Source organism: Bison bison, unplaced genomic scaffold, assembly GCF_000754665.1.
Source record: "Bison bison bison isolate TAMUID 2011002044 unplaced genomic scaffold, Bison_UMD1.0 scf7180017864080, whole genome shotgun sequence".
NCBI classification, from domain to species: Eukaryota; Metazoa; Chordata; class Mammalia; order Artiodactyla; family Bovidae; genus Bison; species Bison bison.
The window spans coordinates 5,831,528-5,845,091 of record NW_011494652.1 but is presented as its reverse complement, the minus strand read 5'-3'; the positions used below and the strand labels follow the sequence as shown (position 1 = coordinate 5,845,091).

General features: G+C 62.5%; 1 protein-coding gene across 1 annotated transcript in view; it reads left to right on the top strand.

Annotated features, from left to right (window-relative positions):
- PCNXL3 (pecanex-like 3 (Drosophila)) overlaps positions 1-13,564 on the top strand; it is a 21,329-nt gene that overhangs the window by 2,378 nt on the left and 5,387 nt on the right. Inside the window, exons 5-31 of the mRNA XM_010837846.1 lie at positions 3-74; positions 419-606; positions 843-942; positions 1,066-1,105; positions 1,206-1,301; positions 1,524-2,654; positions 3,127-3,250; positions 3,340-3,518; positions 3,729-3,819; positions 4,241-4,376; positions 5,769-5,929; positions 6,690-6,843; positions 7,111-7,143; positions 7,356-7,527; positions 7,641-7,751; positions 8,120-8,211; positions 8,348-8,457; positions 8,619-8,724; positions 8,822-8,914; positions 9,065-9,215; positions 10,054-10,198; positions 10,521-10,698; positions 11,363-11,471; positions 11,626-11,755; positions 12,130-12,188; positions 12,288-12,503; positions 13,147-13,400. Coding sequence (XP_010836148.1) covers positions 3-74; positions 419-606; positions 843-942; positions 1,066-1,105; positions 1,206-1,301; positions 1,524-2,654; positions 3,127-3,250; positions 3,340-3,518; positions 3,729-3,819; positions 4,241-4,376; positions 5,769-5,929; positions 6,690-6,843; positions 7,111-7,143; positions 7,356-7,527; positions 7,641-7,751; positions 8,120-8,211; positions 8,348-8,457; positions 8,619-8,724; positions 8,822-8,914; positions 9,065-9,215; positions 10,054-10,198; positions 10,521-10,698; positions 11,363-11,471; positions 11,626-11,755; positions 12,130-12,188; positions 12,288-12,503; positions 13,147-13,400 — 4,431 coding nt within the window. The remainder of the gene's footprint in view (positions 1-2; positions 75-418; positions 607-842; positions 943-1,065; positions 1,106-1,205; positions 1,302-1,523; positions 2,655-3,126; positions 3,251-3,339; positions 3,519-3,728; positions 3,820-4,240; positions 4,377-5,768; positions 5,930-6,689; positions 6,844-7,110; positions 7,144-7,355; positions 7,528-7,640; positions 7,752-8,119; positions 8,212-8,347; positions 8,458-8,618; positions 8,725-8,821; positions 8,915-9,064; positions 9,216-10,053; positions 10,199-10,520; positions 10,699-11,362; positions 11,472-11,625; positions 11,756-12,129; positions 12,189-12,287; positions 12,504-13,146; positions 13,401-13,564) is intronic.

The window sequence follows — 13,564 nt, the reverse complement described above, 5'->3', positions numbered from 1 at the left end:
AGAGCACCTTTTCCAACTGCTTCCACCTCTATGTCTGGATCTTCCTGCTCACCTTCCCTTTCTTGCTGTACATGGTGAGACGCTGCCGCCACCTGTAACTCCCGCCGGGGAAAGGGAGGGCAGATGTCACCGAGGGGTGCAAACTGACAGGGACTCCGGGCTGTGGGAAGGGGACTCAAAGCAGAGTTCAGAGTGTGTGGAGGAGAGGCCAGAATTTTCTGGCCAGGGTGACCTTGAGCCCCTCACTTAATCTTTGTCCAGTTAGTTAAGTAAAGGCAGGGTCTTCGTACTGGTTGTATGCAGGGGCCAGGAAGTTTTCTTGTGAACTTGTGAATTCTAACCTTGATGGCGGTGGCAGGTCCACCCCTTGTGGGAGCAGGGCTCTATGAGGAAGGACCTGACTTGCTGCCACCTCCAGGTCCTGCCCCCCAGCTTGATGGTGGCTGGTGTGTACTGCCTTGTGGTGGCTGTCATCTTCGCTACCATCAAGACTGTGAACTATCGGCTGCATGCTATGTTCGACCAGGGCGAGATTGTGGAGAAGCGCAACTCTACCATGGGGGAACCAGAGGAAGAGCCTGCCCAGGGGGACAACAATCTGCCCAGGTGGGCGAGGCAGGGCCTGTGCTGGAAATGGAGGGTTCTTGGTGCTTGGGCCTTGGCATTGGAGGATGGAGAAGGGGCTTGGGGAACATTGCCTCCAAGAGCGGTTGAATATTCTTTGATTGGCTCTGGATTTGTCAGGAGAATCGACGTGGAGGGAGGAGTGATGGGGATGGTGGGAGAGGTGCTGCGTGAAGAGGGAAGGTTAGCTTAAAGCTGATGTTTCTGTGCACTGCTAGAGATCCTGGAGTGGAAATGACCGTATTTCGAAAAGTGAGTTCCACGCCCCCTGTGCGCTGTAGCTCTCAGCATTCCGTGTTTGGCTTCAACCAGGTCTCGGTGAGTGGTCCCGGCCCTCAGCCTCCCCTACTCCTCTCCTGGGAGCCTGTCCCCATGTGGGTATGTCTTACACCTACTTTTTTGCTCTCTTGGCCCCTTCAAACTTTTCTCTTACCTGCTCAGGAGTTGCTGCCCCGGATAGAGGACTCTGGGCCCCTCAGAGGTAGGTGGTTGCTGTTGAGAACTGAGGTGGCGGTGCAGAACGGGGCCCAGCACATCGATGCCTTGAGGTACTGCTAATGCGTTTGGGGCTGTGCTTGTAGACATCAAGGAGCTGGTGCGGGAGCAGGGCAGCAACAACGTGATTGTGACCTCGGCCGATCGAGAGATGCTGAAGCTAAGCTCACAGGAGAAGCTGAGTGAGTGGGCATGATTGGCAAGGGCTTGGGGAGAAATCTAGCCGCCATGTCTTTGAGTCACCCTAACCTTTGCTTCCTGGGGCTCTCTTAGTTCTCTGAGATAGGACTTCAATGTCCCGCCCCCCTGGGCTTTCAGAACTCGGGGCCGTAGGACCCTCTCAGCCATCAGCTCCTGATATAGAACACCTTTTTCTAGTCCCGTGTCTTCTTCTCTTCTGACAGTTGGAGACCTTCCCCAGACGCCTCCAGGGGCCGCCCCGGACCCTTCTCTCCCCAGCACGGACTCCTCAGAACGTTCTCCCCTGGCTGGAGATGGAGCCCCATGGAGTGGCGGCAGTGTGGCTGACACTCCCATGAGCCCCCTCCTGAAGGGCAGCCTCAGCCAGGAGCTTAGCAAGAGCTTCCTGACCCTGACCCGGCCCGAGCGGGCCCTGGTGAGGACCAGCAGTCGACGGGAACAGCGCCGGGGAGCAGGAGGCTACCAGCCCCTGGACCGGCGGGGCTCAGGGGACCCCACACCCCAGAAAGCTGGCTCCTCAGATTCCTGCTTCAGTGGCACTGACAGGGAGACGTTGAGCAGCTTCAAGAGTGAGAAGACCAATTCTACCCACCTGGACAGCCCCCCTGGAGGGCAAGCCCCCGAAGGCAGCGACACAGACCCCCCCTCGGAGGCAGAGCTGCCCGCCTCCCCTGATGCCGGAGTCCCCTCAGATGACACGCTGCGCTCCTTCGACACGGTTGTAGGAGCAGGGACGCCGCCGGGCCCGGCCGAGCCTCTCCTGGTTGTGCGGCCCAAGGACTTGGCGCTGCTCCGGCCCAGCAAACGGCGGGCGCCTGTGCGGAGACACTCCCCTGCCACCGGCCGTGCCCCTCGGCGGCCGCTGCTGGAAGGCCGGGGCTTCTTCGAGGATGACGACACCAGCGAGGGCAGTGAACTGAGCCCAGCCTCCAGCCTCCGGTCCCAGCGCCGCTACAGCACCGACAGCTCCTCTTCCACTTCATGCTATTCCCCCGCGAGTTCTCGGGGGGCTACTGGGGGAGCCCGAAAACGACGGGCCCCCCACGGGGCTGAGGAGGGGATGGCTGTGCCCCCCAAGCGGCCCTATGGGACCCAGCGGACGCCTAGTACTGCCAGCGCCAAAACGCACGCCCGCGTGCTGAGCATGGACGGGGCAGGGGGGGATGCCCTGCGGGGTCCCCCGGCAGGCTCCAAGGCTGAGCTGGAGGCCCAGGCGGGGGTGGAGCTGGCTGCCGCTGAGCCCACTGTGCTGGCTGCCGAGGCCCGCAGGGGACCTGCTGCCAACCAGCCTGGCTGGCGCGGGGAGCTGCGGGAGGAAGGTGCGCTGGGGGGAGGTGAGTGCCGGCTGGGGAGGGGCGGGGGTCGAGGCAAGGGGCAGCTGGAGGGGGGCCTGCTCAGCCTCCGACAGCAGGTGGACGTGAACACTGCTGTCTGGTGACGGACATCTGCTGGCGCTTCAGATAAGCAGGGCTGAGCAGAGAGGAGGCCTTTAAGGCAGAGACCTGCGGCACCTGGCTCCAGTCCTAAAGCTAGCATTTGAGTCCTTTTTCTTCGAGGTCTCTCGAGCCATGCTCGTCCTCCTGGGACACCAGCGGAGCAGAACAAGTCACGTACTTATTCCCAGATTTAGAAATCACGGCCCAAGTGGTTAGGTCACCTGGCAGGGTCACAGAGCCTGGATATGGTTGGACTAGACCTGATCTTTAGCTCCACACAGGAGCACCTGCATCTCCTTGCCACCCGCCCCCAGGCTCTGTCCACTTCCTTGTCACTTAAAATCGCGGTGGGGGGCCTCTCTTTGGACAGCTGCCGAGGAGACTGGCAAGCGGGACCACTCAAGCAACGTGAGGCGGGCACAGGCCATCCGGAGGCGGCACAACGCCGGCAGCAACCCCACCCCCCCAGCCTCGGTCATGGGCTCGCCCCCCAGGTGAGTACCAGCTGGCTGCCTGGGGTTGGGGGGTGGGGGCCCACTGGCTCTGAGTGCTGCTGACAGCCCGTGGGCTGCCCCCTCCCCAGCAGCCTGCAGGAGGCTCAGCGGGGCCGTGCGGCCTCCCACTCCCGGGCTCTGACGCTGCCCTCGGCCCTGCACTTCGCCTCCTCGCTGCTGCTCACCCGGGCCGGTGCCAACGTGCACGAGGCCTGCACCTTCGATGACACCTCCGAGGGTGCTGTGCACTACTTCTACGACGAGAGCGGTGAGCCCCTCCCTGCGTCCAGTGGCCAAGCCTGTGGCCCAGCCTCTCCCCCCTCACTGAGAGTCATCGTCCCTGAAATTACACCCTTGGTGCCCTGGGGCTGGGCTGCCATCTGGAGAACCCAGCACAGGGTTTTTCTCAGGTGGGTTGGGCCTCGGTGCTCCTGTCCCTGACAGGCTGCCTTGTGTCCCACACCTGTCTGTGCTCCAGGTGTGCGGCGTTCCTACACCTTTGGCCTGGCTGGAGGTGGCTATGAGAACCCCGTGGGGCAGCAGGGGGAGCAGGCAGCCAATGGAGCCTGGTGAGTCTCCAAGCTCAGGCTCTCCCAGCCCTGTGGCTAGTGGGCTGTCATTTCTGGGGGGTTTTATCCCTTCCTTCTTTGGGCAGGAGCAAAGACCTCCAGGAGGTAGCTCAGACCTCCAGGAGGAGAGGAGGGTGGGCGGCAGCGAGGGGCATGGAGGGGAGAGGGGCAAGCCTGCAGGGATCCCTTGGTTCCCTGGCTCCACGGGACTTCCAAGCACGAGGCTCCAGGGTCTTCTTGGATGCCTAGGGTCTGGGAGGGAGGCCCTCTGTGACCTGTCTCCTCTTGACACCCCTGTACATCTTCTGGGTACTCGAGTAGCCCCCCTCGGGCCCCCAGTTGTGGCCTGGCCTTGGCCTCAACCCTGTTTCATTCCTGGGCTCGCCCACAGCCCCGACCCTCACCTCTGCTGTTCCCACAGGGACCGCCACTCACATTCCTCCAGCTTCCATTCAGCCGACGTCCCAGAGGCCACCGGCGGCCTGAACCTGCTGCAGCCGCGGCCCGTCATCCTGCAGGGCATGCAGGTGCGCCGAGTGCCCCTGGAGATCCCGGAGGTGAGAAGCCAGCATTGGGGAAGGACCTGCAGGAAGGGGTGGGGGATGCAGAGCACCAAGCGCTTGCGCGGGCCCCAGGAGGGCCAGGTGGTTCCGAGTGAGGGCTCCAGGGGCCCTAAGGTGGCTGTCCTGACCTTTGATGGCCAGCACAGGGTGCACAGAACATGAAGGACTCAAGTTGCTTACTTATTTACTCAGTAAGCGTGTCTGTAGTAGCTTCGTTACCCTGGCAGGGTCCGCAGTTAGTGGGGAGGGTGCAGTGGCACCCGCGAAGGGGACAGCTGAGATCACTGGACAGTGGCGACGGGTCGCTTGAGGCATGCTGGTCGAGCTTGTCTGTTTCAGTAGGGTTAGTAAGAGCACCTCTTCTTGTTCCTGAAAATGTCCTGGTGTGGACAACAACTTATGTAATCGGTCAGGAAGTGACAAAAACACTAGGATTGTGTAAGGCACAGATTCAGAGCTTAAAGAACAATCATGAGAGTAGTGCCCACGCAGCCAGGGCCACTGAGAGACCAAGGGCAGCACCCAGAAGCCGTGTGTGCCCCTTCCCTACGTGCTTGTTCTCCTTCCCCGTCCCGTGGGAGAGCAGTGCGGTCCTCACATGGGCGAGGGCTCCTCCAGAGGCAGGGGCTGTGCTGTGGTGGCTCTCCTTGTATCCCTGGAGTCTGGCACAGGACAGGCTCATGAATGCGTCCCGTAAACACTTGTTGACTTAAAGACCCACAAGCCCAGAGAGGTTAAGTAGGCAGCCCAGGGCCTCACAGCAGTGGCATTGGCACCCAGGCCTGCCCTCAGGGCCAGGCCTCCTTGTGCTCCAGGGTAGAGTGGTCAAAGTGACCCTGATGGCCACATCTGGGCAAAGGGTGGCATTTTTACTGGCTCCCGAATGGTAGGGTGGATTTCGCTGACCCCAGAAAGGGGCCAGAGATGCCTCCTGAGTGGGGAAGACAGACACAGGAGCTGGTAACCCTGGCCCTTGGCAGCTCCCACAGCCGTTGAGCCATATCTTGGGAAGCTGGAGAAAGGAGCAGGCCCTGGGGTGGAGGGTCAGGGCAGGTTGTGGGGCTGCTAGATGGTAGGGACTTTCTGTATAGACCAGCTCGTGTGTGCCGGGGGTGGCATGGACGGGAGTGGATCAGAGCTAATGGCCAATGTGTGCGGGGGGTGGCGTGGACCGCGGTGGTGGGGGATGGGGCTGATGGCCAGTGTGTGCCAAGGGGTGGCGTGGACCACTGTGGTGGGGGACGGGGCTGATGGCCAGTGTGTGCCAAGGGGTGGCGTGGACCACTGTGGTGGGGGACGGGGCTGATGGCCAGTGTGTGCCAAGGGGTGGCGTGGACCACTGTGGTGGGAGGGCGGGGCTGATGGCCGCGGCCGTGGGGACCGCAGTTTGACCTACTGGACCAGGACTCCCTGCACGAATCCCAGGAGCAGACGCTGATGGAGGAGGCGCCACCCCGGGCCCAGCACAGTTACAAGTACTGGCTTCTTCCTGGCCGCTGGACCTCTGTGCGCTACGAGCGGCTCGCCCTGCTGGCGCTGCTGGACCGGTGAGCACTCAGCCCCTCGGCTCCCAGGCCTCTGTCATTCCTGGCCCCAGGGCTTCCAGACTCTGGGAACGTGTGGAGGCCGTCATGGCCACAGAGAGCCTAACCGCTGGGTCACTGCGGGTGCGTGGAGGGCTGGAATTTGCAGTGGGATTGCTTCAGGTTCTTCTAGGGGCAAATGGTTGGCCTAGTTGGGGGTGCTCTGGTCATTCTTCTCTCAAAATTTTGCTGGAGGGAGACATGGCTTTTTTGGTTGTGTTTCTATTTTTTTTATTTGCTTCTGTGTTAGATTCAATTAAATTGAATCCTATATAGCCTAAAAAGCCAGCAAATCATCTGTCTCAGCTCTCCGTTTTTTCTGGGAGGAAACTGAGGCCCAGAAAGACAGAGAGGTCAGGTGACGTTTGTTGTCTGGGTGGCTTCCTGCGCTCTGGATTTCTGCCGGCACTGAGAGCGGTGCTTTGGGGAAGCGGGAGGCAGATCGGCCAGATCCCAGGGTGGTGGCCCCTGAGGTCTCCGGGTCTAGAGGGGACAGAGCCTGGGGTTGGGTGCAGGGTAGCGGTGGGCTGGCTTCCTGGAGCAGGTGCAGCCTGGCCCTGCCCAAGGTTATAGCTCCAGATACTCAAGATGATGGCTGGCATGGGCGCCACCCCGGATGTGGGTCTTTGTGGCTGGGTCCTGTCCCCCACACCCCCACCCCCTAATCCCTTGCCCCGCCAGTACGGGAGGAGGTAGGCGTGCTCTGACCCGGCGGTCTCTCCAGGACGCGCGGGCTGCTGGAGAACATCCTCGGCGTCGGCCTGAGCAGCCTCGTCGCCTTCCTGGGCTACCTGCTGCTGCTCAAGGGCTTCTTCACGGACATCTGGGTCTTCCAGTTCTGCCTGGTCATCGCCTCCTGCCAGTATTCCCTGCTGAAGGTCAGGCCTGGCTTCCGGGGTCTCCTCCCCCTCCTCCTACGACCCCTCTTGAGGGGGTCGAGCTAGAAAACAGATAAGATGCTTCAGGTCCCCTGTTCACCACCATCCCCCATCCAACAAATGAAGGAACTGAAGCTCAGGACAGTTGAAGGGGGAGTCCTGCCCTGGTCCCTCACAACGCCCCAGAAGTGGAATTGAACAGGTCCCAGGCCTCTGACGCTCCCGTGGGCGAGGCTCTCGTCACCATGTAGCTCCTGTCTCTTGCAGAGTGTGCAGCCGGACGCCGCCTCCCCCATGCACGTGAGTACAGGGGAGCATGCCTCCCGTGAGGCCCGGGCCTGGGCGGGGCTGTGACCCTCACCCTTCCCCGTTGCCCCCAGACCCCTGGTCCTTTTGCCCCGACCCTGCCAAGCTCTCTTGGACCCAGGGCCGGGCCCGGGGCACGTGAGCATGCGTTCGCGAGTAGGGCGTTCAGTGAGGGAGGTGCGGCGCCTCACAGGCCCCCTCCCCAGGGCCACAACTGGGTCATCGCGTACAGCCGGCCCGTCTACTTCTGCATCTGCTGTCTGCTCATCTGGCTGCTGGACGCTCTGGGCTCCGCGCAGCCCTTCCCACCTGTCTCCCTCTATGGCCTCACGCTGTTCTCCGCCTCTTTCTTCTTTTGTGCCCGTGACGTGGCCACTGGTAAGGCCGGGTAGGGTTGAGGTTGCAAGGGGGTGGGGGAGAGCGAGGCCCTACGGGTGGGCTGGGGGTGCAGCCGGCAGACTGACCAGGCCTCTGCTTCCTCTCCCTGCCAGTGTTCACCTTGTGCTTCCCGTTCGTCTTCCTCCTGGGCCTCTTGCCCCAGGTGAACACCTGCCTCATGTACCTGCTGGAGCAGATAGACATGCACGGCTTTGGGGGCACAGGTATGACACCCAGGGCGGGGCTCCTGGGTAAGGAGGACATGCAGGCCTGTGGGTCTGTGAGGCTATGAGGGTATACGACTGTGGGTCTAGCACTTTGCTGAGGCTTTTCCTGGTCTACATGGAAGATTCTAAGAGCCCATCTCTTCCCTTCCCTTCCCCACCCCTCCCATCTCCTCCCCAGGCAAGTGGTTTAAACCCGAGAATGCAAGAGGCCCTGCAGGCCTCTCTGGGCTGGGGGAGCAGAGAACAGTGGGCTGGGCCCCGAGTCCAGGGGAGCTTAGCCCCTGGAAGTTGAGGGGCAGCGGGGCCAGTGCCGCGGGGGCTGGCGGGTGGGCTCTGGGCTTTACTTGCCTCTGCTCGCCTCGCAGCCGCCACCAGCCCCTTGACAGCCGTTTTCAGCCTCTCCCGCAGCCTGCTGGCCGCTGCCCTGCTCTACGGCTTCTGCCTCGGGGCCATCAAGGTAGGGATGACCTGGGAGGGGCCGGGAGGCGTCCAGAGCGGGGGGCTGCGGGATGGGGCTGTAAGTTGCGCCCGCAGTAGCCTCTGCCCCGGGTGAGGGTGCCCGCAGCCCTGACTGGCGCGGGCTCCCTCTCCAGAGCCCTTGGCCGGAGCAGCACGTCCCTGTCATCTTCTCCGTCTTCTGTGGCCTCCTGGTCGCGCTGTCCTACCACCTGAGCCGGCAGAGCAGCGACCCCACCGTGCTCTGGTGGGTGCCTGCGCGGACTGTCTGTGTGTGTCTGTGCCTGGCAAGGGTTGGGGGGCGGGGTCTGCACATGTGCCTGTCACCGCCTGACCCCAGGGCCTGTGGGAGGAGGGGCAGCCTCCCAGACCCAGGCCCCTGACTCTTCTCACGGCCCGACCCCCCAGGTCTCTGGTCCGGAGCAAGCTCTTCCCTGAGCTGGAGGAGCGGAGCTTGGAGACCGCCCGTGCTGAGCCCCCAGACCCACTGCCAGAAAAGATGCGCCAGTCAGTGGTAAGCGCCCGGAGTCTCGGGGTCCTGTCTTGTGGGGAAGGGTGTGTCCAGCCGCCGGTGGCAGCGGCACCCACACTGGTGTTTCCCGACCCTGCAGCGCGAGGTTCTCCATTCCGACCTGGTGATGTGTGTGGTGATCGCCGTGCTCACCTTTGCCATCAGCGCCAGCACCGTCTTCATTGCCCTGAAGGTTCGTGGGGCACAGGCCAGTCCTCTCGCCCAGGTCTTTGCCAGAGCGCACATGCCCCGAGGGCGGGGCGGCCGTGGCCTCACATCCTTCTCGGGCCCTGGTCGCTGTGCGCTGGGCGGCCCGTGGCTGAGCCTCCCCTCCTCCTTGCAGTCCGTGCTAGGTTTTGTGTTGTACGCGCTGGCGGGGGCCGTAGGCTTCTTCACACATTACCTGCTGCCTCAGCTCCGCAAGCAGCTGCCCTGGTTCTGCCTGTCGCAGCCCGTGCTGAAGCCGCTGGAGTACAGCCAGTACGAAGTGCGAGGTGAGTGCCTCCGGCCAGTCTGGGGCCCTCCACCGACCTGCCTTTACGAGCTCGGACCTCTCAGCTTAGGGTGCCAGCAGGGGGCAGCCTCTGTCCACACCGCCCTGTCTGCGATGGCATGGGCCCTCCGGCCCCTTCACTGCCCTCTGTACCCTCTCCTGTGCCACCCTCAGCCCCTGCCTCACTCTCGCCCTGCCTGCTCTGCCCTTTCCCTGCCCGCCTTGTGGACCCTGACGAGATAGAAGTAGAACTCCAGGAGGTGTTGTTGAGAGATACAGACTGGTTCTTAATGAACTAGATCAGTGTAGTGCACACTGAATTGTGCAACACAGACTCCTTGGAGCTTGTATTTAAATCCCTGGATCTGTGGTGCGAAGGTCTGTGTGCTTGTTTTTCTTAGACAGTGAAGGATCTTGTTTACTGGGCCAGCATCTCCATGCGGCTACGTCACCTTGAGCCAGTGATGGGCCCGGTCCAAAGGTCCCTGTGACTGAGGGTCACTGTGAACTTGGGCCTCACCCAACCTGTCCTGACTCTGGTGGACACCAGGGGTGTTGTCATCACCCTTTATTTCAGACAGCCGAATGGGCAGAGCACCTGCCCTGAGCCCCCAACACGCCCTGCCTGGGCCTCATCGCCCTCATTTGATTTGCTGAAGATCAACACCCCCAGCTGCTCAGAAATTCTAGGGGCCCAGAATTGCACACCCCCACATCCTGGGCTCTGCCCTCCTGCCAGCTTCCCGTGGAGAGCACGCCTGCCCCCTTTGCAGCAGCAGGAGGAGATGTGGAGGGCCCGGAGCTCAGCAGCAGGCCCACCTCCTTGCCCGTGGTTGCAGGTGCTGCCCAGGTGATGTGGTTTGAGAAGCTGTATGCCGGCCTGCAGTGCGTGGAGAAGTACCTCATCTACCCGGCCGTGGTGCTCAACGCCCTCACGGTGGACGCTCACACGGTCGTCAGCCACCCAGACAAGTTCTGTCTCTAGTGAGGACCGCCAGCCCCCTGGTCATCCCACCACCTACCTGCCAGAGTAACCCAGGGGGAAACTGAGTCCCCTTGGCCAGCAAGCTTAAGTAGGCCCCCAGCTCCTGACACCCTTTCCAGTGAAGCACCTGCCTTCTCAGGAGCAGACATGTCCCTCCAGTACGCCTGAAGTTGAGGGGGTTAGTGACCTCTTCAGGGAGCAGAGATGAAGGTCGCTGGCCCAGAAGAGCTGGGCCCTGCCCAGCAGAGCCCAGGCTGGGGCCTGCAAGGGGCGGGCCCCACCCTCACCGCCTGGCCCCTAAAGCCTGCCTCTTGCCCACAGCTGCCGGGCGCTGCTCATGACCGTGGCTGGGCTGAAGCTGCTGCGCTCGGCTTTCTGCTGCCCACCCCAGCAGTACCTGACCTTGGCCTTCACCGTCTTGCTCTTTCACTTCGACTACCCGCGCCTCTCCCAGGGCTTCCTGCTCGACTACTTCCTCATGTCCCTGCTCTGCAGCAAGGTGAGCTGGGGGTCACACTGCAGCCCTGGGGGCAGGCCTCTCCTGCCTTGGTGCGGGAGACCCACCCCAGTCCCGTGGTATCCCCTCTGAGGGCCTTGGCAGTGGCTCCTCGTAGGGCAGTGAGCAGGCTGAGGTTTAGAGAGCATAAGTGATTTGCCTCAGGTTTCCTGGAGAGCTGGTGGTCAGCTGGGACTTGAACAAAGGCCTGTTCCCTGGCTCTGTACTGGAGGCCCGCAGTGGTGCCCACGGGGGACCCTGGCACAGGCCTGAGCTTTCATCTCACTCCCGTGAGCATTCTGGTCTGATTTCTGGCCTGGCCCAGGATGGTGGAGATCAAGACTGTGTCCCCCTCTGATGGCAGGGCCTGTGACTGTCTCTTAACTTTTGGTATCACAGCTGCATCACCAAGAGTGGCATAACCTGAGCAAATCATGTATCTGTTCTACCTCGTCTGAACCTCAGTTTTCCCATCTGGGAAGTGGGACAGTGATAGGAGGCTCCCAGGACGATCACATGAATTAAATAGCTAATGTCCCCTTGGGTGCTTTGTCTGGGGTTGCTAATGGTGTCGGAAGTCCCAGGGGTCTGAGTGGGCACTTGGTGGGCCCCCTTCTCTGTGAGCAGTCCGTGTATCTCTCACCTTCTCCCCTCTCCACCCCTGCAGCTGTGGGACCTGCTGTACAAGTTGCGTTTCGTGCTGACCTACATCGCGCCCTGGCAGATCACCTGGGGCTCAGCTTTCCACGCTTTTGCCCAGCCGTTTGCCGTGCCACGTACCCAGCCTGCCGCTTGCAGCCCGGGTGGGAGTGTGCAGGGAGGGCTGTCGCCCGGATGGGGGGGCTCCAGGCGGGCTGGCAGGGGTGGAAGGGTCATGAGGGAGGCTGGGGAGGGTCCTGCGTGCCCACCACCTCCTTGACTCGCGCCCAGACTCGGCCATGCTGTTCGTTCAGGCCCTGCTCTCGGCACTCTTTTCCACGCCTCTCAACCCACTGCTGGGCAGTGCCGTCTTCATCATGTCCTACGCCCGGCCCCTCAAGTTCTGGGAGCGTGACTACAAGTGAGTCTCCTGGGCCGGAGGCGGATGCCCTGTGGGACCCTGAGGGGGACTGGTGGGGAGCGGGTGGAACGGGGCAGGTTGCCGGGAGATCAGATGGAGATTGGAGGCTGGGCTGTGGGGAACGGCACCGTGGGCTTCACTGAGGTGGCTGATCCACAGGAACACAGCTTGAGCCAGACCGAGGCCTGGGGCTCACACCCTGGGCTTCCTGGCTGTGTGGTGCCCCTGGGGGAGTCCCCTCACGTCCGTGAACCTTAACCTCCCCCTGTCACGGAGCGGGGTGCAAGCCCAGAGGGGCGTGGTGGAGGGTGGCGGGAACTGTCACCTGAGCCTTGCCCTCTTGGCCACCTGTGTGTCGCCCTGTCTCTGAACAGCACTAAACGCGTGGATCATTCCAACACCCGCCTGGTCACTCAGCTGGACCGGAACCCCGGTGTGTACCCAGCCATCGGGGGCTTTGGTGCAGGGCCGCCCTGGGGAGGGAGCCTTGCTCACTTGTCATGTCCATCTGTCCGTCCATCCTGGGTCCCAGGCGCTGATGACAACAACCTCAACTCGATCTTCTACGAGCACTTGACCCGCTCACTGCAGCATACACTGTGTGGGGACCTGGTGCTGGGCCGCTGGGGCAACTACGGCCCCGGTGACTGCTTCGTCCTGGCCTCCGACTACCTCAACGCCCTGGTCCACCTCATCGAGGTTGGCAACGGCCTCGTCACCTTCCAGCTGCGTGGCCTCGAGTTCCGGGGTGAGCCGAGGGCGCCACCTTTGTCCGTGTGTGAGGGCCGGACCCTAACCCTGCTCTACCCCAGTTTGCTGGGGCCCTTGAGCAAGGCCCTCTCCGCCACGGGCCCCACGGCCTGGGATTCCTAGTCTGAGCATTGAGGCGGCAGGCTTTCTTTGGCCCGGCCCCGTCCCTGCCCTGACTGTGGCAGGTCTGTAGTGAACAGGCTGCTCTGGTGGAAGCTCCGGCCTGGGGCTCCTGCTGGCCTGCTCTGTGGACTCAGGCCTGGCCCAGGTTGGGGCCCACGCATAAGCCCTGGGGAGTGAGCCAGCTCCTGGCCCTCAGGAAGGATGCACCTGGCAGGTTCCAGCTTCAGAAGAGGCCCCGAGTGCAGAGAGGCTCGAAGCACAGCTCAGAGCAGCACGAGCCCGAGCTTCAGTCTTTGCGTCTATAAGTGAGGGATCTGGCCCTGTCCGTCCCGTCACCACCACCCCAGTCCCACCCCACCACGGCCACTGGGAGTTAGGAGGAGAAAGGGGCTCGTTTGTTCATCCGTTCACTAAGTGACGGTGGCTCCTGTCACCTCCATGGGAGGGGCCTGGGCACTCTGGGGAGGAGGCAGGCGGGGATGGGCTCGTGTCCCCTGACTGGCCCCCCGTCTCCGCAGGTACATACTGCCAGCAGCGGGAGGTGGAGGCCATCACTGAGGGCGTGGAGGAGGACGAGGGCTGCTGCTGCTGTGAGCCAGGCCACCTGCCGCGGGTCCTGTCCTTCAATGCGGCCTTCGGGCAGCGCTGGCTGGCCTGGGAGGTGACGGCCAGCAAGTACGTGCTGGAGGGCTACAGCATCAGCGATAACAACGCCGCGTCCATGCTGCAGGTGTTCGACCTCCGAAAGATCCTCGTCACCTACTACGTCAGGGTAGGAGGGTGGGGCCGGGTGGCCGGGGCCCCACACTCAGGGCTCGCTGGGCAGGAGCTTCCCGAAGGCCACCTTCTGAGTCTCCGGGAGCCTGCTCTGCCCAAGGGAAGCTGGGGCCTCAGAGAGTGGAAGCATCTTACAAAGAGTCACTGCCAGATAGCGCG